The following is a 24408-nucleotide window of genomic DNA, read 5'->3' as shown; positions in this document are numbered from 1 at the left end:
GGCTCTGAGGAGCACCACTGCAACAGTTGCTTTCCTCTCCCTCTTCTCTTTCCAGCCATGATGTATGCTCCATGTCTCAGTTACTTTATTATTCTGTTTATAGTTCCGCTGTTTTTTTAGAGGTGTAGCAAACATTCCTGCCCCAATGGTTGAACACCTTGAATTATTTTTCTCCTGGATAGATGGGATGAAAAGGAAATGTTGCATTGCATATGAAAATCATATCCTGCTTTAGCATTTAAAGACAGCAAAGGAGAAGCAGGATACAAGAAATTGTGGGGGAAAGTATTTTGAGAAGGACTTTAGAAACCCAGCAATGGAGAAGTGGGAGAACAGGAAATGAGTGGGGCAACAGGAAATGAGTCTGTTGGTTGATTGCATTTTTTTTTTATTAGTATGCCTGTGCAGAAAACTCATTGGTTTGGAGGAGGGCTAACACAAATCTGCAGTTATGGCTTTGGAGTGGCTTATACAATTGTGACCTTATGACTGCTTTTTCTTTTCTTTTTTAAAAAAGAAATCCAACAATGCTGCGCCCATGCGATAAATGTTACCTGAAAGCTATCAATCATAAGAGGGAAGGTGTGGTCAAGAATCAGTAGTGTGGGAATGCAAAAACACAAACAAACACCATTAAGCCTTCATTACACTGAAAGTTTGAAAACTACTGTTGTCCTTGCGCTGCCTTTCCAAGTAGGAAAAAAAATCTCCTTAAGTGAGAGAACAGGCTGGTGTGATAAGCTCCTAAGATCCATCCACCCATCCATCATTTTATTTATATCCTGCCTTACTCCCAGGCTGGGACTCAAGGTGGCTTACAAAAAGGCAGAGAATACAGTAAAACACAGACAAAAATTAAGATTGAATTACTACTAAATAACGGAATATCTAAAATAGATGTTTGTGCTACTTAAATCCCCAAGGTTTTCTGTTGTGTCTAAAGTTGTAATTCTTCAGAATGTCCATTTTGAATTGTCTCAGAGTAGGATCAAGACTCTTATTTTAAACCATTCTCCTTTTTCTTGTTCAGCAGGAGGCTGGCTTAATTACAAAATGTGATGGTAGCTGGTTTTACAGCCAGCCAGACGGTTATGTCAGTTGTTAATTGTGAAAGGTTCGCACCCATGGATTTGAATGATCTCATGTGTAACCAAGAAGGCCGGATTATTTGGTCAGATAACAGATTGAATCAGGCTGATGGGAGAATGTGGGGGAACATGGATAGATCCAGCAAATACCAAAGAAGATGAAAGGTCTGACTTGGCAAGCTCCTTACAGGATCATCACTGTAAGATTAAAATTCCCAGGGTTATAATTGGGGTGAGATAGAGATGTGGCTGAAACCGAAAGCAAATTGGATTGATTTCAAAAGATCAGGACATGTCTGAATCAAGGATGAATTCTTCTAAAGTGGGCTACAGTCTATTGAAATCTGATCCGTTTTGAAGAGTTCTTAGTTGTTCGGGTCAGAAAAAATGCAGATACAGACTGATATACAAGGTGTCCAAATTAATCTTTACAGTTTCAGTGCTATATACTGGTTTCAGATACCCTGTATTTCTTCCCAAGCTCTTCTATGTAAGGACAACACCAGAGTAAAGAGTGAAGGGAAGTACCGTTTTGTGACCGACAGGTCTAGCTTCTAACCACAGTAGATGGTTGTATCAGGACTTTCCATGTAAAGTACCTTGGGTCAATGATGTTGAAGCAACATACCGGACAACTATTTTAATGTTCCCTTCATTTTGATAATTCTTTTTTTGCAGAACAAGATGGTTAAGTGGAAAAATCATGCAGTCTATGGAAACCAGGAAGATGTATCACTGGGTACTTGCACAATGATGGTTGATCCAGATCTTCAGCCTCTGTCACCATACGCATCACATTTATAATACACCTATGTTATATTTCACCATATGTGACTTTGGTACCTACTAAGCAGAAAGCTTTTTAAAATCCTAAACCTTTCTTCTGTAGTTTTTTTTTTTTTTTTGGGGGGGGGGGTTCACACTATGTGGCCATGTTCTGGAAGAGTTTATTCCTGACGTTTTACCAGAATCTGTGGTTGGCATCTTCAGAGAATGCTGTCATGGAAGAGTGTTGGGCAAATACACTGCGTGACCCTGGGTAGGGAGGAGTGATTTCCATGTTAATCTGTGTATTGTTCTGTTGTTGATGGCAAGGCCTCAGGGTGGGAGGATATGCAAAGAGGATTCATGTCTCTTTAATTAGTGGTTAGTGTCTAATGGAAAACCCCTGACCCTGAGTGGTTTTTCATTTGTGTTTGCTGAGTCCTGATTTTGCTGTTTTTCAAGACTGGTAGCCAAATTTTGTTAACTTTTTTCTTTCCTGTAGAAGTTGCTCAGATGTTTGTGGATTTCAATGGCTTCCCTGTGCATTCTGACCTGACAGTTGTTGGCATGGTCCAGAATGTCAGTGTTTTCAAATAGCATTTTATGCCCAGGATGGTTTATATATACACAGTGTCTGTGTGTGTGTGTGTGTGTGTGTGTGTGTGTGTGTATACATACACACACACACACATACACAACTGTCTTCCATGCCAGCATTCTCTGAAGATGCCAGCCACAGATGCTGGTGAAATGTCAGGAATAACTCTTCAAGAACATGGCCACATAGCCCAAAAAATCGCACAAAAACCTATGGATGCCAGCCATGAAAGCCTCAACTTCACTTTCTTCTGTACTTTGTTGTTGCTATTGTGCCTCTTTAAGTCAAATCTAACGTAGGGCAACTCTCTCTCTTAGGGTTTTCCTGACAAGACTTATTCAGAGGGGGGTTTATTCAGAGCCTTCTTCTCAGGCTGAGAGAATGTAACTTTCCCAAGGTCACCCCATGGTTTTCTACAACAGTGCAAGGATTTGAATCCTGGTCTCTTGGAGTTCTAGTCCAGTGCTCAAACCACTACACCACTCTGGTCAACTTTTAAAAGTTCTAAACTTTTTTTTTGCATTCATCCAAAGTGTCTAATAATAATAATAATAATAATAATAATAATAATAATAATAATTTATTTGTATCCCGCCTCTCCCTGTATTGGCTCAAGGCGGGTATCTCCTGAATGTATCCTTCTGAAGCTTCGCAGGTTTCTTTCCTACAGACACTGTATAGCACATTGCATTTTAATACAAATTGCTCTCCTGGGACATGGAGGGATCTGAGAAATCCCCTTTCTTCCATACCAAGATAAAAATAAAATTGGCTAGAATCCCATTGGGGAGTTACGTCATCTTAAGTGGATTGACATCTGTGGGATCTGGAATTGGATAGTTCCATAATGTATCCAGTAAAGAGCTGTTGTTGTTGACTAGGTAGGGGAAAGTGACTGATGTGCATTGGGAAAGATGCACAATGGGACTGATGAGCATTACTAACAATGTGCATTGGTCTCATTGTGCATGGGGACACTGGCTAGGAAATGCTGCGGCACATTGTGACCTTCTTGCCGGTCTCCCATTAGGCATCTTCACAGTTCACTAACAGAGTCTCTTAGTCGCTGTCCTACAAATATAAATATATGTCACGTAACATACTAGTGATAGAGGATTACAGTCAGTAAAAATAATGACTGGCATCTTGCTCAATAGTTACAAGATCATAAGCTGCACTTTTGATCTTATAACTTTTGGGATTCACATTTATGATTGTTAACAACTGAATGTGACTGCCCCAAACCTACCTTTTCATCCAGGCAGTATTGCAGCCAAAGGATTTCTATGGCACTGCAGAATAGGGTGCTGGGAAATGACATCTGCCATGTTCTCCTGATTGTGGGATGTGTTGAAAATAGGAAGCTGGAGGGACTTCTTGGGGTTTTGCTGCATCTTTTATCAATGTGCCTCATGACTGAGAGAGCACATCACTTCCCAACTGCCTGATCTGCAGTGACTGTGAAATCCTTTGGTTGGGGGAACTACTTGGCTGAAAAAGTGAGAGTTGGGGTTGGGTGGCATTGTCAGATCTAACTATGATGATGGAGTTCCATTTTCAGAATCCCATCTGATGATGCAGGATCTAGGCCAAGAAAAGTAATTAATGCTGCCCCCATCCTTCTGAATGTATGCTGATCCAACAATTTATTATTTACATAACAATTTCCCACCAAAACAAAAAAAGGTGGGGTAAGCACATCCCTTTCTGGAGCAGCCTCCCAAACTGAAAAAAATTGGTCTTCTCCTACCCCTGTTCCTATTCAGCTGAATCTTAGCAGGCTTGATCCAGGAAGTTCTTCCTAATGTCTTTTCTTGTAGTTTGAGTCCATTGCTCTGTGTCCTAGTCTTTGGAGCAGCAGAAAAGAAGCTTGCTCCTTCTTCTGCTTTCAAATGTTTAATATTTTGTACATATAGTAAATAAGAAACAAACACAAACACACAACTCCACCTGCAGGTATTTGCATTTAAAAGGGCTGGCATAATCTTGTCATAATGGATAGGTGTCTGTAACAATTCCCTAGCTGCAATGCAATTCATTGGTTTCCACTAATGGTCACCAGGAGGCATGGAAGATTCAGACTTCAGTTCAATTAGATGGGCTCTTGAATGGTCCAAGGTGAAGAAAGCTCTTTTCTGAACTGCTGAATCTGATCTGAACTAAGGCTTGTGGTCAAGGCATTTCCCAAATTATTAACCAGTATGGTTTGCAGCAGATAGGATTCTCATAGCTGAATAGCTTGCTTTTTTATAGTTTGCACTATTGCACTGAAGAAATTCCTTGCCCAGAATTTGTACAACCTCTTGCACAAGTGAAAGCATGAAAACATTTATTATTGTACTGCATGCATTTCTTGGGAAAAAAAAATCACACTAGACCAAAATCTGACTACTGTTCTTTCCACATTTATTTTCCTGCTCCTGCTCCTTCTGCATTTTCCTTTTCTGCTTTCTGGATGATACCGCTGGATGTATTATAATTTAATAGGGTGCTCAACCTTTCTAATGTGATTATGCCTTTTTTTCATTTTCTCACCCAGTTATTTCATAGTTTTGTTACTGTACTCAACAAATACGTTTGTTCGGAATTTTCATGTGGAGATAATAGAAATAAATCTGTCTATGAAGAGCTATCAGCCATTTCTTCCTCTATACTCACAAGACCGTGTGTTAGAATTCTTCACTGGGCAAGGCTGACCCAAGAAAGTCTCACGGAAAATGGTACTCCCCTAGTTTTATGAAGAGAAGCTAACTGGACTAGTATTTGATGGATTGCCCTCCTATAGCTCATAGGTGGATGCAGGAAAGACTATATCTGGCCCATGCAGTTTGGCATCCCACCCTGGAATCCACCACCTGAGGCAACTATGTAGCTTCTGTCTCCTCCCAACTCACTTCCTTGTTTCCACACTATCATCCTTTCAGATAGTAAGCTCTTCTGTGCAATTTTTATTTCTGTTACCTTGATTCTGTTTACGTAAATGTATAAAGAACAAAATTTCTAGTAATGGTGAAAAAGAACCAGTTCCAAATATCTAGTCATTTGTAATAAAATTATTTACTGTTTATACTTGTATTAGAATGAAACCTTAACAAGGAATAACATTGTAGCAGTAACTGTCAAAGTAACTTTGACAGTTACAGTGATGGAAGATAAGTAACATATGGTTCAAGAGCTGCTTTCTTCTGGTTGTTAAGATGACAAGGCAAATGGGAAGAGAATATGTTTTGTATTGCAAACTAGTAGCTTGTAGCAAGCAGATGTGTTTTTAAAAGTAACTGAAGTTAACTACTTTAGTTAAAAGGGAAATTATAGAATTGTCCTTTAAAAAACAGCTAAAATGGCAACTAACTAGTTGTGGGGAGATTTTTGTATCAGTAACATCAACTAATTATTTTTGAAAGGTAACTGCAAAGTCTGAACTTTCTGATGTTTATACAGTAGCATGACTAACAGAGCAACCCTAATTAGTGATTATTATCAAGTATGTATCTAAAGATGTAAGACAGTGAAAACAGAACAAGACCCTGTACATGGAAAGGGGCTCGTGTCTCTGAGACACCCATTGAATTCTATAGGATAAAATAAATAGGTGGTAAGGGGCTACTTTGAGAAGCAGAACGGTGTAGTGGTTTGAAGATCAGGGTTCAAATTCTTGCAGAGCCATAGAAACCCACTGGGTAACCTTGGGTAAATCATACCCTCTGTCACTTCAAGAAAGTCAATGCAAATCCCCTCTAAATAAACCTTGCTGAAAAATTAAAGGAAAACTAACACCCTGTGATAGCGTTGTCATAGACTTGAAGGCCCAGAACAGCAAAGTGGCTACCTTGGGAGAACTGACAAAATATACAAATCAAAAATTGGACATTAAACAAGGATGTTTTTACTTTTGGTAACTATTAATTGCTGCATTAACATGTTGGCAAAAGGTGAAGAAGATTACAAAACATAGGCAATATTTCTGACTGATAGGAAATAATAGGCAATAAGCAATAATAATGATGTGGCCAATTCTAGGATTCCTCATACTCAAAAACTTCCCTGCCTTGTACCTGCCACCATTATTTCCATGTCATTCCTGTATTAAAATTTTTTATACATATGTGTACAGTATACAGAAATTGGGCATGTTGCAGAAACAGTGGCAGCAGTCCTGACATATACTTTAAAATCCATGGTGTTTCCTACTGAGAAGCCATATACTAAAAGCTAGTATTTTGACACCATTTTTTGTGCCAGTCTGAACAAATATCTTACTGTTTAAACTCTTTATAGCCATGTTTTGGGCATCTTCATGAACAGCACTGCTGTCTTCTGGCCCTGGCCTGTACCTATTTTGTCTTGAGAGAGATGTTCCAGGGGCCAAAGAGGAGTGCTGACAAACACTTTTCTGCAGGAGGATGGAAAAGTGAACCTGCACACAAAATACAGTCCCTTCCCTTCCACCAAGTCATAATGTCAAAGAAGAGTGAGTTAGACTTTTGGTGAAATCACTTTTATGTAAATTTACAAAACAAAAGTTGATCTCAAGTCTATACCCTTTCTCACAAAATCTCTATGAAGGCAGCACTGAATTATTATCATCAGTAATTTCAGAGGAAATTTGCTAAGGAAGCTGTATGCAATTTGGCCTTTATCAACACTGCAGGGACACAATTTCACTCCAGCAGTTCTGAAAGAGTAAGACCAATCCATTGTAAACAACTTGGGGGGGGGTGTTAACATGAGCACCAAGATATAAATGAAAAAATATATAGATTATTTTATATTTTCTTTATTTATATTCTTTTAGTTTTAAGAATTACACACTAGCCAACATTATATATTTACATGCTGAAACTGGCTGTAATAACTTTAGATTCAAGAAAATATCTCTTATGTGCTACTCAATTTACAATCATCATTTTACGACCTCCACTATCCCAGAGGTTAGCAGTCCTTTTGAGAAAAACATGAAAATCTGATGCAATGAGATCCACTAATATTTTGCATTTTCTAGCCATTGGAAAATGTGCATTATGTGCATATTAGAAAGGCTACAAGGTCATTAGTAAGGCCGATGATTACTACATTATGAAGTACTAAGTTTAAAAAAATATAAAGAGATAAAGAAGACCGGTGCAAAGACAGTACTAACAGAACCATTTAAACACCCATGCAAATAAAAAGAATTGTGAAAACTCAAAATGTGGTCAAATTGAGAGCATTCTTTAAATTTTATGTTAACTAACTTAAACTATGCAATGGTTCTTAAATATAATTCCTGTTAAAGTTTTCTTAAATGTCATTACTAATGCAAACATATAAAATGATCAGTTTGAATTAGATCACCTTAATGATGTTGAAAACATTAAAAAAAATCAAACTTCCCAAACTATCAAACTGTAGGTAAGAGTTTTCAGCATTTCAAAATGAAGAATAGTGTATTCATTATCAAAGCACTTAAACAAATAATTTGACACATAAGAAATGTGTTGCATATAACCTGCAAAGATAATCTATTCCAATTTATCGTTAACTAAAATGGAGATACAATTTATATAAGATAGAATATGGTAGTGATTCATTAACATTCCATTTATTCCTCAAAAATTCTCACAAATGTTTCCTAGTGCATTTTTACCTTTGGTGTTAAGCAGTGTCTTGGTAGTGTTCCCTTTTAGTACATCTCTAAAGTAAAGTTTCTTTGGCATTGGGGTAGGGTTGGGGAGGAAGAGACAGATTTACATTGAAGGCATTTCTTTCTGAATTCTTGCTATTTACCTTCAGGTTTTAGAGGTGTGCACATGGGCCCCCTAAATGTGCATGACTCTGTTTTGGAGTGTGCTAAAGAGGCACAAGGCCCATGACAAACTCATTATAATGAGCCAGTCACATGGATACTGTTCACCTGTCACATCTAAGCTCATATTGTGTCATGCACTCTCATTCTACTTTCCACACTGTTCAGATTCCTCACCTTTAATTTGCTTGTAATGAGGAACATGAACATGTTCTGTGTCATGTGACAGGCACTATGTCCCAAACTAGGGATAGGAAGCATGTTGGCCTTTAGATGTTGTGCTGTGGCTCCCATTAGTCCTAGCCGGCACCGTCAATACTGAGGGATGATGGCAGGTTTAGTCCAACAATATCTGGAGGCCTAAACATTTTCCATCCCTGTTCTAAACAATAGATGATTTTAAAGGTAGAAAGGCCAAGTACACTCTTTGTCCAGATGTGTTCTCAGCTTGGGGCCAGAAATATTACTGCCCCAAGTTGCCCAGGGTTCTACTTTAGATTATGCTAATTAACATGTTTAATTAATCTTGTTTTACTAAAATGGAATTATACCAGCTCAGTGCTTTGAGGGCCATAGTCTTAGTGCAAATTAACATCAAAATGTTATATGTTTCTCATGCTGTGTCTACAGAATCTTAGATTACACTAGATTCTGAGGCTTCAGTTCTGACAAGAAAGTGCTCTGAATGGGTGAATGTGAATCTTTCTCCATGGATAGATTTCAGAGCTGCTAATGTAAGAAGGGCAAGGGGCACACTCCTGGTCTGAAATGCATGCGTGTCTCTGAGTCCCCACATGCACCAGAGCCACTGGGTTGGAGTGCTAGTTGACAATCTTTAGTAACTTGTCCTCCCTCCCTTCTCACTGACATACTGTGCAAATGAACTGGTTAAACTGATAACTGTTGCATACTGAGTGTTACAATGCTGCATTTTCCATGGTCTGGTACAGTAAATTTCTTCTCTGGAATCCAAGTCTTATGCAAAAGGGTGTTTAAATTATTCTGCTAGAGAACTGCAATTATTGTTTTTTTAAAAAAATCACTGAACAATTACTGTTTCTATTGACTGCTCATTTACAGCTTATTTAAATATTTACATTATTTTAGGACACTAACCTAAACCATAAATAGAATCAGCTTTTGCCTTACATTAAAGTACAAATTAGAAGTTAAAAATGTTAAGAAATCTGATAATATTTACACATGTTCGGTTTAAATTATGATTGCTCACATTATATGTTCTATGTACAGATAGCAAAATGTTATGATGACTACATTTTAAAGTATTGTACCCTGGCCTTCCTGTCCTCCCCCCCCCCCCCCCCGTAGAAATAGTCCTATGTTTTGCTTCCCCACCCCTGGTATTAGGACCTTTTAAAAAGTTACTAGTGGACAATGTCTTTATTTTAAAAAAAGAGAAGAAATAGGCAAGCAATGTGAGGGCTAGTCTACTTTGAGATGCGAGGAGATACAGTACTATCGTAAATGTCAACTGTGAAATGCTCCATAAGAATTATATGTATTGATCTGCTGATATAGAAATGCCCAGTTACCCTGTATAGTAAGATTTTAAATACATTAATAATTTTGCGTTCTCAAAAAATATTCACATATTGATTGATTATAGAAACAATATTGTTATTAGCTTATTCCTTTTAAAACACCATTTTAAGATTCTAGCCCATATCCAGATAACTGCAAGTACCACAGAAAGCCCCATACTTGCAGTACCAAGGTGAAAAGCAGGCCTGATGAACATAGCAGCAGTTGCTCAGTCTCAGCCATGATGATTTCTCAGGAGGCCAGGACTAGAGATTGCATGCTTAAACTCAGACTATATTGCCTTCTTTTCCCTTCCTGTATTAGATTGCCCCATGAAGAACCTCGCCCCCTTCAGTACCTCTGATCCTTTTAGATGTGTGTTGAAACATGTTGATGGAGTCCCTATGACTGACCACTACCTCTTCTACATCCAGAAGCTCACTCATTCTTGAATTGGTACCTCTCACAGCACTGAGATAAGGGCAGATGCAGACTATGGCCCAACAACTCTATGGGGGAGGGGTTGGAAAGAATGCTGGGTATTTGGATATCCTCCCCATCCTTCAAACATTTCTCAGCAACCTGCCTGCACCCTAGTATAGCACATCTATGGGAAGAAATCCATTTCCACATGTGGGTTCCTGTCACTGGATCAGGATGTCTTTCTCTGTGTGTACATGTATCTGTACATATATGTATGTATGTGTGCATATTTATATGTGTCGACATGCGTATACACACATACACACACATACCTATCAACAGAGGAATATATATACACATATTAAAATATATGTCTATATACTCACCATAGACATTGATAATGTTTAGTGTTTTGTCTTCACTTACATTAACTGCTAACTATGCAACTGGAACACAGATTTAGTTTTTTAAAAAAGAATTATTTCAGTTGCACGTCTAGTGTGCATTTTACCTAAACTTAAATGGGATTCCCCCCCCCCCCCCAGATATATCTATCTATGTATCTATCTATATGCACTTGCTCTCTTGTTTTCTATGCATTGTGCTTTTGTCTGGCAGAGTCTAAGTTTCTTTTTTCTTTTTTAATATATTAGAGTACAAAAAGTATCAGGTGTCCCCTTCAGTGCTATTGTTCAAGACTTTGCTTCCCACTGGGGATGATAACAGAAAATATTCAGCATGAAATTGCTTGGTTCTTTCTTCCCCGTCATTAAAACCGCAGTAGTATAGAAACATAACATTCCTTAGGCAAACACAAATATGCTGCATGAATTTTCAGTTTGGAAAATGCATATTAGACTTACTAGCAATCATATACAGAATGTATTTACAGAGCATTGATCGCAAAGATATTGTTAAAACTGTGCCGTATTATATACTTGTAATTTTGCCATGAATTTCACAAAGATGAAGAGAAAACACCTTAATTGCTGGCAAGTATGCATCCTGAAACAAACAAACAAAAAAATAGTAATGTGAAATGTGGTTATAACTAAAAAGAACAAGAGCACATTTCTGTTCAATTCAAAGGTAACAGCTTATTTAAATTTCCTTTATGAATTAAATCATGTAATACTTTTGTCTGTTTCTACCACATGCTGGCACTACAGAGGAGAAAAACAAAATCTTTTTTGTTTTGTTTTGTATCATGGTCCTTCAATTCTCATTTAAATCTTATTCTAGTACATACACCTCATTGTATTTTAAATTCCTTAGCTCAGAAACATGATATGACATCTATTTCTGTAAGCAGTTCCTCCTTAACAATGAAAAGGACCTCATGGAGGTGATTGTGCACTTTCTTTGTGACACCCGCCCCCCTCAGTAAAATTCATCCTCCCATTGGCAAGGTCAGAAAATGTTATGGCTTATACCGTAAACTTCCAGATATTTTAAAGTGCAGTATGAGGAGCTGATTTTATAGTTTTCATTATAGCTGACCTATCGAACCAATATGAGAAGAGAAAAGTTATAAAATACTTTCTTTTGAGGTCTGCAAATCCCAGGGATTAACTGTAATGTTGATATTTTCCACATTTTAAAGCTTTGTTTGTATCAAATTAATGGGCAGCTTCTTTATGGAAATTAATAAATGAAATGAACCATGAATACAGTGCAACTAATCTCATTTGTCAGAAAAGATGCTCTAAGCAAAGGGTCTAAGAATTCTCTTATTCTGGTTGGGGATAATATTACAAGAGGAATGAATGATTCTCTGATCTATGAAATGGACCAGGCCCAACAGCATATGGGAAACGATGAGACCAGTCTTTTCACATGGTGAAAATACATGGTGGTGTCCAAAATCAGGTATGAATAATCTGTGCAAACTTTTAAAATTCTTTACTAAGGAGTAATCACACACTGATTTGGGCTTTTGAAAAAAAGACACAAATCAAAAGGGAAATGTTTATCTAAGAGAGAGTACAGTCTCCTCTAATCTTTTGTAACCCATTGTAACACATCTTTTGTTTTAAAATAGATCTTCTATATTAGAAGCAAGAACTATTCTGAATCCTGCACAAACTTCATTGAGCTGATTGGAAGATGCTATGATAATATTTAATGGACTGAAAATTTTCAGTTCAACCTGTCCCAGTGATTCAGGAATGGGGACTGTAGAAAATTTGAGTTGCATGGGAAAACAAACAAAAGGAAGGGCAGTTCTAAGATTCAGAATATAGGGAAAATTATTCATCCCCTTTCATCTGAGGATATCAGAGTTTCTCTTCCTCTTTTATGTATTCCTCCCCCCTCCCCCCAAGAATACTTTCCAAATAAAAAATAGACACTTAAAATTAAATGTAATGGAAGAAAGCAACCAAAATCTGTACTAAAAGGTAAGTGCTTTCTATGAAATATAAAAATATATATGTTGTTGAAACAGCAGAAACTTGCTTCTATCCAATGTCTTTCATGTGGGAATGAAATAATATCAAGCCTGTAATTAAGAACCCTTACTGCATAAACTAACAGGCAAACTGAAACCAATTATTTGTACAGTATTTGTAGCTTCTCCCTGACTCTTAGTTCTGAAAACATTTGCCACTGTTTTTCTCCCACAAGGAAGAACAGAGCACCAAGAGAAAGCCACCTTTGAAGTCACTACTGGCCCCTTGACATTTGGCACTTTACACACAGACATTAAGTGAGGCACACTGCAGCACATTCTTGGGCATCTCCTCAACAATTCTGTGGATCAGTGTTATACAGCATGGTAACTATTGTGCTCTACTAACTAATGACAATTTCTCTTTCACATAATGCTACCAAGTTTTGTGTGAATTCCGCACGACTCACTACTTCAATTCTTTCCATAAGCAACATGATATACTCTGGAAAACTCATCCTCATGGTATGATGATAGGCACTACTTATTTTCAAGTTAATGTCCTGAAAAGGTAATGTTGGAATAATGGTTTGGGTTATAAGCATTATAACATTAGTGTTCTATCTCTCTCCATTCCATAATGCTTTATATGTTCAGATGTGAAGAGAGGTGTTACTATCAGAGCTCAAACCCCTTTTCTAGCTTCCTTCTTTTGTGTCTAAACATATTAGTGCTAAAATTTAAAAAAAAAACTGCAAAAAATGACCAAGTTTCAAAATCTATCTCCAAGCATTAAACATAATGATATCTTTAAAGGTTGTGTTGCATCCTTTGTACTAAAACGTGTATGTTTATCTCTTTTGCAAGAAAACCCAAACATTACAAAATAGATTATATAGTGAGCCAGCAACTAAGGTGTTTTAAAGCAACTTTTGTCCTGAATAGGTTTTTTTTTCTCCCTATGTCCCACATTTGGCTGTACAACTGATTTTGAAGAGAAATCCAGTCCTTGATATCTGTGTGGCTTTGTTTTGTTTTTAGTTCACATAATAAAGCCAATAGACAATATTGAAGAAGGAAAAAACAACAGGGAAGAATATGCGGGACCATCGATCTATGGCATTTACATCAGTCAAGTCAGGGATGGTAATTTTCAACTGAGAGGCACGTCTCCGTAGCCGGCTTTTCTTTTGTGCCACATGCCGCTCCAGGGCGTTACGGCCAAAGCTGTGTCTTGGTAAGCCAGCCTTCCGGTACTGGATACTTGAGGTATCATAGGCCAGCATAGTGCTTCTAGGGTCCCCAAGGCCTATGACAGCTTCAGAAGCAGCCATCTCATTTTTAATTTCAAGTGTGCTCAACAGAATATTTTCATGTGGATCCATCTGGAAAACACAAGAGATTGTTTTAGTGTGTGCAATAAAATATCAAACCCAGCCAGTTATTTAGAGAGGCCAGACCTAAGACACTATATTCAATGCAGGCCAACAGAGAAGTAACATACATATATTTACTTGTGGATCCTGTATTTTGAAAGCACAGGCAAATACATAATATGGCACCATTAGTGGCCACATGTTTGTCTGGCAGATGTCTTGGAAATTTGTCACTACGTTCTTGCATGAAGTGCTGCTCTTTGCGGGCCTAATTTTCTGTTCTGACAAAATTTATCAGCAATTAAAATCACAGTGAGCTCAAAAATGCTGCAGAATCAGATAGACCAGGCATGGCATCTTGTTAGAATACTGCTTTCCTCAAAAATGTCTGTATTTTATCATAGGGCTGTTATTATGGGCTTGGCAGTCACATTTTGGTATGATATGATGCCTTCTATTGGAAGAGTGAAAGCTGATAAAATTGTTTACACTGCAGCCTCTTTCAACTTATAATGCTGAGGTGAACAGTACTCACTTCAGGGAAAAAATATCGATTTGGAACATCAAATCAGAACAGAACACTGGCCATGGCATTAGGCAGTACTTTAGAGGCAAGACTCACCAGGCATTCATGTCAGAGGATAATCCCAGCATGAGGTTGGAGTGTTACTAGTAATTGGAGAGATAATTAAACAATTGTTTTAAATGCCATATTAAATTTCTACCACTAAAGGTTCAAAGGGCAAATGACTGGAGTTACAATGAGCTCTCTTTTATATGGAGTTACAAGATACCCTGTTGCTATATGTCTCTCCTCATAAAAAGGCTATTGCTTATTTCGGGTAGCCATTTTGCTACCTGGAAATAAGTACTGTAACATTTTTTTTGGCATTCTAAGGAAATCCTTATTTTCTTAATATGTTATATTTCTTGCTTCTAATTATCTCATCAGGAAAAAAATATTTGAACTAAATATTAAATTGATACATTGTCTATCAACTGAGTGTCTGCTTTATATTTTATTTGAAAATAATTTGAACTCTGGCAAAGTTATATATAATCTTTGCATTTTTTAAAAAAATAGCTGAAGTAACATTTTTTACTGGTTCTTTTATCATGTCACCTTTTAATTGCAAACAATATCAATTTTCACACTGTATTCCTATGCTCAGATGAAAATGAACTACCTTTTCATACTATCTCCTTTCTACTCTAGCAGCCCTTTGTATTACTGGGAACATAAATGTACACAGGAATGTCTCTTGGGTTTCGTGATTCATTTCATTGCTGGAGAGAAGTCCACTTCAGATGTTTATGATATCTAAAAATTTATATTAATAGCAGACTGGGAGAACTATAGGACAAGATTATTTAGCTGTTGCTGTGTCTCTTGACCCAAATAATAACAGGACACATACACTGGTATTTGGCTATAAACAGCTGTCTGCAATCTTATCACTTGTTGCATGGGTGTAAATTGAGCAAGTGATATTTCAGGTGGGCATAAATCAGACATAGATCTCAGTATGTATGCTGTGTATTTACAGTACTTTGCTTTCAAAGAGATGCACATTTGAATAAGCACTGTTATTATGGTGCAGCTAACCACACATAAGTACTTTTTAAAAGTGGAAAATGACCTTTTAAAAGTGTGGGCTTCTGATTGCGGCTGAGCAGGAAAATATTTGTGTTCCCTTGCAGCTGCTCCTTATGCCTAGTAATTGTAGCATAATCAGTACACACTGAGTCCACAAACTGGTGAACACCATGTTAAGTCACTTGGAAATATTCAGACAAGCAGTAGTACTGTGGTTTGAATCATTATAGACAATTTATAAATTATTGTTCCTTTGGGTGGTATCTTAAGGTTTGCATTATTAAAATTAAATTTTACTCTTTTAATCCATTTAATTGTTCACCACTATAGTATATTAATATACCATAGACTGCTACAAGATTTCATAATTTGAAAGCAAAGATAGGTTGTATAGGCTGGAACTGTTAGTGCATGTGGGATATTAATTTTTATCTTCAGGTTGTTTTGGTTTATAGATCAACATAAAATTTAGTCAAAATTATTTAGTTTTACTTTCAAATCAAAATTATACAAATCTTCTGAATTAGATATTTCCTGAAGCCTTCAAAGAAAATCTGAATACGTGGAAATGAAACTGAAAAAGGCTTCCATGCTCCCACTGACCTTGCACATTAAAAGAGGAAAAAAAAGCCTGTTGTATAAGATATGTTTGGGCCTGTAACAAAATTAACATAATTCTGATCAGAATGCCTGGAGCAGGTCTACAACCACTTCCCATGAAACAATATCCAAGCATACTATTTCTGCAGTCTCATAACAAACATTTATGTATGTATAAGCAGAGCCGTTTCATTTTTCAAGGTGCTACCATTTGATCCTTGAATTCTGAGGTCAACCAGCCAATCCCAAACAGGGGTAAACAGGCAGGGATGAGTTTTTTCATTCCTCTCTCCACAGTTCAATATGGCACCAAACATTAAAGAGTTTACCACTTAGAAAATGGTAAATCCTTTAAAATCTAAATCACTTAAAAAGCAGTTTAAATGGAAGGAAGTTAGCCTTATGACACAACTGTGAGAACACATTTTCAGGTTACATTCAAGAGAGCAAAACAGAAGCACTGGATAATCCTGGGGAATGTGGATAGGTTGGATGGCATGAATTACAGAAGCAGGATAGCAAAGCTTTTTGAAAGTTTCATTTTCCATTTCTAGACAAAGCCCAGACCTCTAAGGTTAAACAGTATTCAACCTTCCACACACTTCACTGCAAAGAGAACTGTGTAGCTTGGCCATAGGAGAAGATTTGTTTAAATACTTTAAAAAGGATTATACATACACCCTCTCACGAGATGCTATTTAGAAAATATTGCGTTTGACTGTTTGAAGTGTGTGTGTGTGTGTGTGTGTGTGTGTGTGTGTGTGTGGAGAGCTTATGATAATCAGAAAGATCAACTTTTCATATGGCCAGCTTTGGAGTCTTCTGTGACTGCTGCAGAGATGCCATTAGTCGTCTCAAAGTGAATAACTGAACAAGCAGGCCACATGTTCAAAAATTTAGCAAGAAAAGAAAACCGCTTTGGGTAACCATGCCATTTAATACCATTCGTGTTTTCTCTTGTAATAGGTTTTCTACTGTGATCAGACACTTGTTTGATAACACCACAGTTTGAGAAGGCTGGAGGTCTCTATACCTTTTTCAGAAGAGACACTGGCAATTACTTGATAGCAGTATATTAGTAATGGGTGAACCATCAACTGTCTTATTGTAGAACAAGTAGGAAGAGACTATAGTTTTTCATAAAAAGGCATTTATTTTCCCTTCACTGGAAAGAGATCCATATTTCACTTTCAAAACAGGAATTCTATAAAATAAATAATGATGACAAGCCAATTGGTCTGAGTTTTTGACTTGAAGTAACAGTCTGTGTTTAAGGCTAGGAAGATGATTTAGAGTCACTTCAATAAAACAGGTTCGCCCATCCCTAATGACAATGTATGCTTGTAACTAAAGAAAAGCTTACAATACAACAATGAAACACATCAGTTCTGCAGGGCGCCTTTCATCCAGAAGGATCCCAAAGCGCTTTACAGACTTTAGAAAGCGACATCACTTCACCAACAAGTGCAATCACCTCTCAGGCAAAATGTGGTGGCTATCTAACAACACGCTCTATTGTACTACAGGAAATGAAGAATGTTGTAGCCAATTAAAACTATGTGGGGTACATAGGTGGGTGGGTGGGTGAATGGTGGAGATGGTTCAGGAGATAAGACCATTCATAGTACAATCAGACTTTGGACAGGATCTTGACTTGGGGTGCCAGCTCTTCTAAAATGCGCCATGGGATCTTTAATGGCCACAAATAGTCCACGAACTCAAGTTTTTAAATCTCTAAGGCTAAAATCATTAGAAAACAATAAAATATACCTTTGTTGAATACATTTCTGGACAATGATATGTGCCAATTATTCTTCTGTCCTGTAAGTTAATAAAATCAAGACCAGTTTCCTTAGAGAAAAGGCAGCTGTTAGCTTTCATTAAAAATTAATGCACTATAGGCTACTATTATAAACTATGCATGTTAATTCAAAGCACAGGGCAGTCTGAGCCAACAATCAGCAGAAATATGTGCCAGAATTAGCAATGCTGTTGTTGTCTTGGCCCTGACATTAAAAACAAAATGGATTTGTGATGGAAATGTGTACATATATAATATATATGTTTTTCAAAACTGCCCAGTTTTGACGAAGAAATAAATAAATTATGACATGTAAACATTATTCCAGAGAAAGCAGAACAACAGGTAGATTTAAAGTGTGGTGAAACAAAGTTAAAAAGAAACTCCCTTGGTGCTACAGGATTATACAACCACAGGACAGGGATCCTGATGGTGCATGGAAGACTTTAGGAGCAAAACACAGAAATTTTATAGGGTAGGAAAAAAGGAGGAGAATAAACAATTTAACAAATCACAAATGTCCAAGATGAATGCCGTAAAACAGTAACTCAAATTTAATAATAATGGAAGAGTTGTAGGATCACTTTAAATGATAACATGATAGATGATGAAAATGAAATTCACTAAGGATCCTAAAAATAAGCTGTGGACTATTGACCACGGGGTACAGATGCTGCTGACCTTCCAGTTCAAACAGGAGATATTTGGAGCAAAGGATTCCAACTGGTATCTAAAACTCCCAAATGATGGCTGTCTATTACAGTTCTGTGTAAGACTATGTAAGACTATGGTGCAGAGCAGCAAAAAACAAAACTTTTATTTTTTAATAAAATGAAGCAACTATTTTCATTTGGGAGGAGCATCAGTAGCTTCATTCAGCAATATTTCTTACTTTTCTGAAGCATTATACATGCAGCTACTTGCACAGTGTTAACCTGTAAGTTACTATCAGAAATGCATGAACATATTGACATGGTAAAACATTCCAAGCAGATCACTTTTAAATAGGAACACAAAAAGAATAGTTGCAGACAGAATGATACAATTATATCTATGGCTTTAAAAATAAAAATGAACAAAGAAAAATAAACAGAACAAACAAAAGAAATAAAGGAATGGTTGTTTCTACCACCCCCAGCCAACGAGCTCAGAGTAAGGTTACCATTCAGCATTTTATATCTAGCAGAGGTTTGCCCTCTGGTGGCTGGTGCCTTCTCTCTCTATGGACGTTAACACACGAGGGAATTGGAAGGTCAATGCAGTGAATCATGGAGTTTCACGTTGTTGTGTGAGAGGTTATCACACGTAACTGAAATCAATGCTAGATCAATTTGAACCCAATCCAGGGTCAACCAAGAGATGTGTAAATTTGGGGAAATACAGAATTTACAAATCCCATTCCACTCAAAAGTTGCGTTCAATTCAAATTTCGCAGGTATGGAACACATGTCTTGGTCACCCTTGGATTTCCTTTGAATCAGTCTACAATTCCCAAGCTCCTTTGCTGGCTGCAATTTTTTCCTCCCTCCCAGAGGGGTGTGAAAGACTTTTCTCTCCTCTCTCAGAGCTGTTCTGGAGCTATTTTGGGGATGAAGCATCCCTCCCCTCAGAGACACCCACCCTCGCTCCCTCCCACCCTCCTCCTCCCAGCCCTTTCCAGCTTTTTCCCTTTGCAAAACTCATCCTCTCCAACTGGAGGGAAGGAATTGGCCAGGGCTCTCTCTTTCTCTCGCGCGGCCCTGTCACAGGATTTTCTTGGTAGGTTTATTCAGATGGGGTTTGCCATTGACATTTTCTGAGGAGGCTGAGAGAGTGTGACTTGCATCAGGTCACTCAGTGGGTTTCAATCCCTGCCTTCTAGAGTCATAGTCCAATGCTCAACCCAAGTGCAAGGTTGCTTTGGACTGGTTTTGAATTGGTGAAATGCCTAAATAACATGAAATAAGGGGTAATGCATGAACAAATAATGTGAATTGCCTAAATAACATGAAATAAAGGGTAATGAATGATCAAAAAATGTGAAACAAGGCAAAACCACGGGAACCGGAAGCAAGCCCTGCCGGAAGTGTAAAAAGGTCATGATCCAATTCTGCCCTCACTGCGCATGTGCAGGGATGCTAATTCAAATTCTAGACTATGAAGGGTATGTACGCATATGATAATTTCTTTTGCATTTCCACTACTTTGGCTTTGGGATGGGTGCTGTGTTCTTCTGTGGTGTGATAACCATCCATGTTCTTGTGTTCATTTCCGAACTGGCCTTACTTTCTTTCTTTTTTTTTTTTTTTTGAAATTGGAAGACATTACTCCCATGTGATAATGTCCTATGAGATGTTAAGTCTTGGTCTGAGTTTTAGTCTCCATTTCAAAAGGCCTATCCACAGATACTGATTGTGTTTTGAGGGATAGGTCTCAGTACATTAGATAGTTTCTTTAAAAGTCAGACTAGATGTAGAACAGATTCAATGCCTCACTGCTATGGAAATGATGAGCTGCCACTGGGCATACTTGAAAAGATATGACCTTATGGCCTAAATCCAACTATTAATCTCAACTAGGCAGGATTTTCTGAATCAATGGAAACTTGACTAAGTCTACATTTTCCTAGGTACCATTCATTCAACAGGTTGACTCTAATTGGGACTAACAATTGGACTTAGGCCAACATGTAAACTGCAGCCATCCTTCCAATCTCTTGAACATGATCCTTTCTTTTCCCTGCTTATTCCTCCCTCCCTATCACCATCTTTTTCTTTTTCTGTTTCCTCTGGGATGTTCTTTCTCTCAACCCTCTGCTTCCTTTACCCTAATGGTTCCGAGTTCCTGTCTTCTCCTTTGCATTCTTCCTCTACTTCACTAGAGGCCATTCTGTCTGAGCCACAGCAGTCTAGGTTTTGGACAGCTTCTATTGGATCTGCTGGTGGTCAGAGATGCTTAGCATCAAAGTAGTTCAGTTGGCAGCAACAGAATTACTCTGTCTGCCCCATCCCTCCATAATATAAGCTCATCCAAACATTCCAAGCACTTTAACAACATTGCCACAAAATCCCATACTCCATTACACCACATAAGATGAACCAACTTATCAAACGAAATGACTTCTCAAGTAAAATGGAAAGAGTCACTAATATAGGACTGCAAATTTATTGAACCAAGTGTAGCCATTTCTTCCATAGCCTCTATGTGCACAAATGCTTGATTACTAAAGCAAAATTATCTGGTCCTGTTTCTGAGGCCAACATTTTCCTTCTCATCCTAGCACTGAATCACATATTACACAAATATTGTTACAATTACCACTGCATAATGAAGCTATAGTTCAAGACTATTTGAAGATTTTCATACCTGGCTGCATCACTGCTAAAATGTCCCCCAAACATCCCTAAAAGGTGGAGGAAGCACCTGTGTCTGAAAGCCAGGCCTGCTTCCTGAATCGCCATGGAAATGTGGCTCCCTCTATAGCGTCCCTGAATCGTCTCACGGGGAGAAAATTTCCTATGAAAAACTTTGCGTTCAGAGGAATTCTGCTCGCCAGGAAAGATTCAGGGATGCTAAGAGGGAGCCACGTTTCAATGGCGATTCAGGAAGCAGGACTGGCTTTCAGACACAGGTGCTTCCTCCACCTTTTAGGGATGTTTGGGGATGTTTTAGTAGCGATGCAGCCTGGTATGAAAATCTTTTGTTCAGAGAATTGAGAGTACTGTGGACCCTTGTTATACGCTGGGGTTTGGTTCCAAGATCCCCCGTGTATAACAAAATCCGTGTATGCTCAAGTCCCATTAAATATAATGACATAGCAAAGTGGTGTCCCTTATAAAAAATCAAAAATCAAGGTTTGATATTTGAAATTTATACTTTTTAAAAAAAAAAAATTCAAACCGTGTATGCTTGAATCCGTGTATAAAAAATCAGTGTATAAGAAGGGCAGACTGTAGTTATGAAAGGGGCATAGTTATCTATACTATGCATGCATTTTATTTCTCTTTTGGTGTCACCACTGCAGAAACAGGCTTGTCAGGTTTTTGCTCTAACTATCATCTCCAGCAATATGGATATGTCTCCAGCCTACTAGACACCACTGTATTCCAGCGACATACAGTGGGCCCTTAGTATCCGTGGATATGGAGGGTCAACTGTAGTTACTTACCATGACATCATTGCCTGTTCTAGAAGAGAGAATGCAACCATGCAGAACTAACTACCCAGCCACCTTCCACTCAGTTTAAACAAATGGCCCTTATGCTTTATATTATCTGATTCAGTTTTTCACTGGCATCCAAACTGGTGGGATCTATAAAAGAGTGGGCAATGTTTGGCCCTCTAAATGTTGCTGGACTGCATTTTCCATCATTCTTCTTCATTGCTCGTTAGGGTTGATAGAAATAACATTCTGGTAAACATCTGGAAGGCTACATGTTAACCATTCCTCCCTTCTAAGATGTCACACAAAAGTGATGCATCCACATCTGCTCACTGATCCTGGTATCGTTCACATGCGTGAGAGGTAACTGGGAAGAAAGCACAGACATAGTACAAGTTGGAGCCTATGAATGATGCTGCAAAAAGGTAGTTAGTTGGTTACAGAGATCTCTCTTTGTTACGGTATGCCACATTTGGTGAGGCACACTGCTTCTTGAACAGTGCAGAAGGGACTAAAAAAAAACACTTGGGGAAAAAATGATGAACTTAGCCTCCAGTGTGAGACATATAGTTTGGCCCCAACAGTAAAGTAGATTTTATGTACATTACTCCCATGAAGGTCTATACAGTTGTACTTTTCTGCATGGACTGAACTGTACATATTGGTAACAGCTACATTTAATCATGTTTTCTGTTTAAAAGATCTTAAACAAAAATACAGAATACATTCTGAGAAAGGTTGTATCATGGTGAAAACTAACTTTTCACCTCTCTGAATGTTTTAGAGAACAGGCTCTTGGATTATGTAATCCTAGATTTGGGCTGACATATTTTAAACTATATATGCTGTTCTTGTGTAAAATTAAAGGTGTCTTACTGAAATTATTGCTGTGGACAGGGAGTCCCACATAGCTGAACTGATCTTTTTTTAATGATGTCACCAGGAATAGTGCTACAAAATGTACAGAGAAATTACCTTGTGACCTTTTCTGTAACAGGCCACAGGCTATGTCTGCCACCACTACCACCTCACATTACATTTATAGCAAATTCTTACATAATGCTAATGGAGAACTAGCAAACAATGGCCTGGACTTGGCTGGCTTATAGCATATCCTTACACAACAGCAATATACAGTTATGCTCAGTGGCTCCTTTGAACTTTTAAAAAGGGTTTAAAAAGAATGTATGGATACAAGTTCTACATGCTGTATATGGACACAAATGGTAGTTTGTTGAAGAGTGCTTTTACTTTTGATAGCACTCACAATTTGCAAAGTATGGAGTGTAACCTCTGACAATATCTTAATATTGATTAAATACTTGTTTTTACATAGGAGAAAGCTGACTAAATTTAACTGTTCAGAGCTGTGGAATAGAGTCAGCACCAGAATCAAATCTGGATAAGAAACAAAACCCATTTGGTTTTAGAACCAGCATGGGAAAATGATGCATCTTCAGCAAGAGGATTACTACAAAGTTCTGGTTTTAATAAAGTCCTGCACAGCTTGGTATCACAATGTCTGAAGGCTTACCTCTTACACTAGATCCTTGCGCATCCTATGAGATCATTCACTGATTCCAAGCGCTCTTGTCTACTGAGATTTGGGAGAGGTCTACTTATGAGTGGGCATTTTCTGCGTTGGCTCCAAAATCAAGGAATGCCCTCTCTAGAACTGTCTCTAGGGTACAAATCTTGCTGACCTTTGTGCCACCAAAGGCCTATTTGTCTCTATTTCTTTTAAAATAGTTCGTCTCTGTGGGTCCTTGGTATCCACTGAGATTTGGTTCCAGGACCAGCCATGGATACCAAAATCCATGGATACTCAAGTCTCATTAAATACAATGGGACAGTAAACTGGTGTCCCTTATATAAAATGGCAAAATCAAGGTTTGCTTTTTAAAATTTGTGGGTTTTTTTTAATATTTGAAAGCTGTGGATAGTTGAATTGGTGGATAAAGGATCAGTGGTTATAGAGGGCTGACTGTATTAGGTTTATTATGTTGTTTTTGTTCTGTATATTGCTCAAAGAGTTTTGGTCAAAGGGTAACTAAAATGATATAGATTCAGTAAACCAAATTACTAAATCTTCTTTCTCTGTTCTGTTAAGCCATGTTGTGCTCCTTTCCTATTTTAAAACTATACTTACATCTCACCCTCTTTTTGTGTGGTAACTTCCTATTCCTTAATGATACGTAAGTGATTTCCCCATTATCTCCATGGCAACCATAATGAGTGGACCAGCTCTTAGCTCCAATATTTCCCAGTATCCCTGGATTATTCTGAATGATCCTAGCATCAAT

The 24408-nt window shown here is 37.8% G+C and overlaps 1 protein-coding gene across 4 annotated transcripts in view; it reads right to left on the bottom strand.

Moving 5' to 3' along the window:
• Positions 1 to 9565: 9565 nt before the first annotated feature.
• The window catches only part of LOC149321969 (gamma-aminobutyric acid receptor subunit beta-2), a 160888-nt gene continuing 146045 nt past the window's right edge, over positions 9566 to 24408 (bottom strand). For 2 of the 4 annotated variants that reach the window (XM_089532142.1, XM_089532123.1), the window contains 2 exons: positions 17934 to 17984; positions 9566 to 13975 (listed from right to left, as the gene is read on the bottom strand). In XM_089532142.1, the coding sequence (XP_089388268.1) occupies positions 13628 to 13975; positions 17934 to 17984 (399 nt within the window). In that variant the 3' untranslated portion in view covers positions 9566 to 13627. The remainder of the gene's footprint in view (positions 13976 to 17933; positions 17985 to 24408) is intronic. The other 2 variants (XM_089532134.1, XM_089532151.1) reach the window with 1 other exon arrangement.

This window comes from Sceloporus occidentalis, unplaced genomic scaffold (genome assembly GCF_023333645.1).
Source record: "Sceloporus occidentalis isolate IW3139 unplaced genomic scaffold, rSceOcc1.0.p SCAF_1, whole genome shotgun sequence".
Classification (NCBI taxonomy): domain Eukaryota; kingdom Metazoa; phylum Chordata; class Lepidosauria; order Squamata; family Phrynosomatidae; genus Sceloporus; species Sceloporus occidentalis.
The sequence above is the reverse complement of the archived record's forward strand: the minus strand, read 5'-3'. Positions and strand labels throughout refer to the sequence as shown.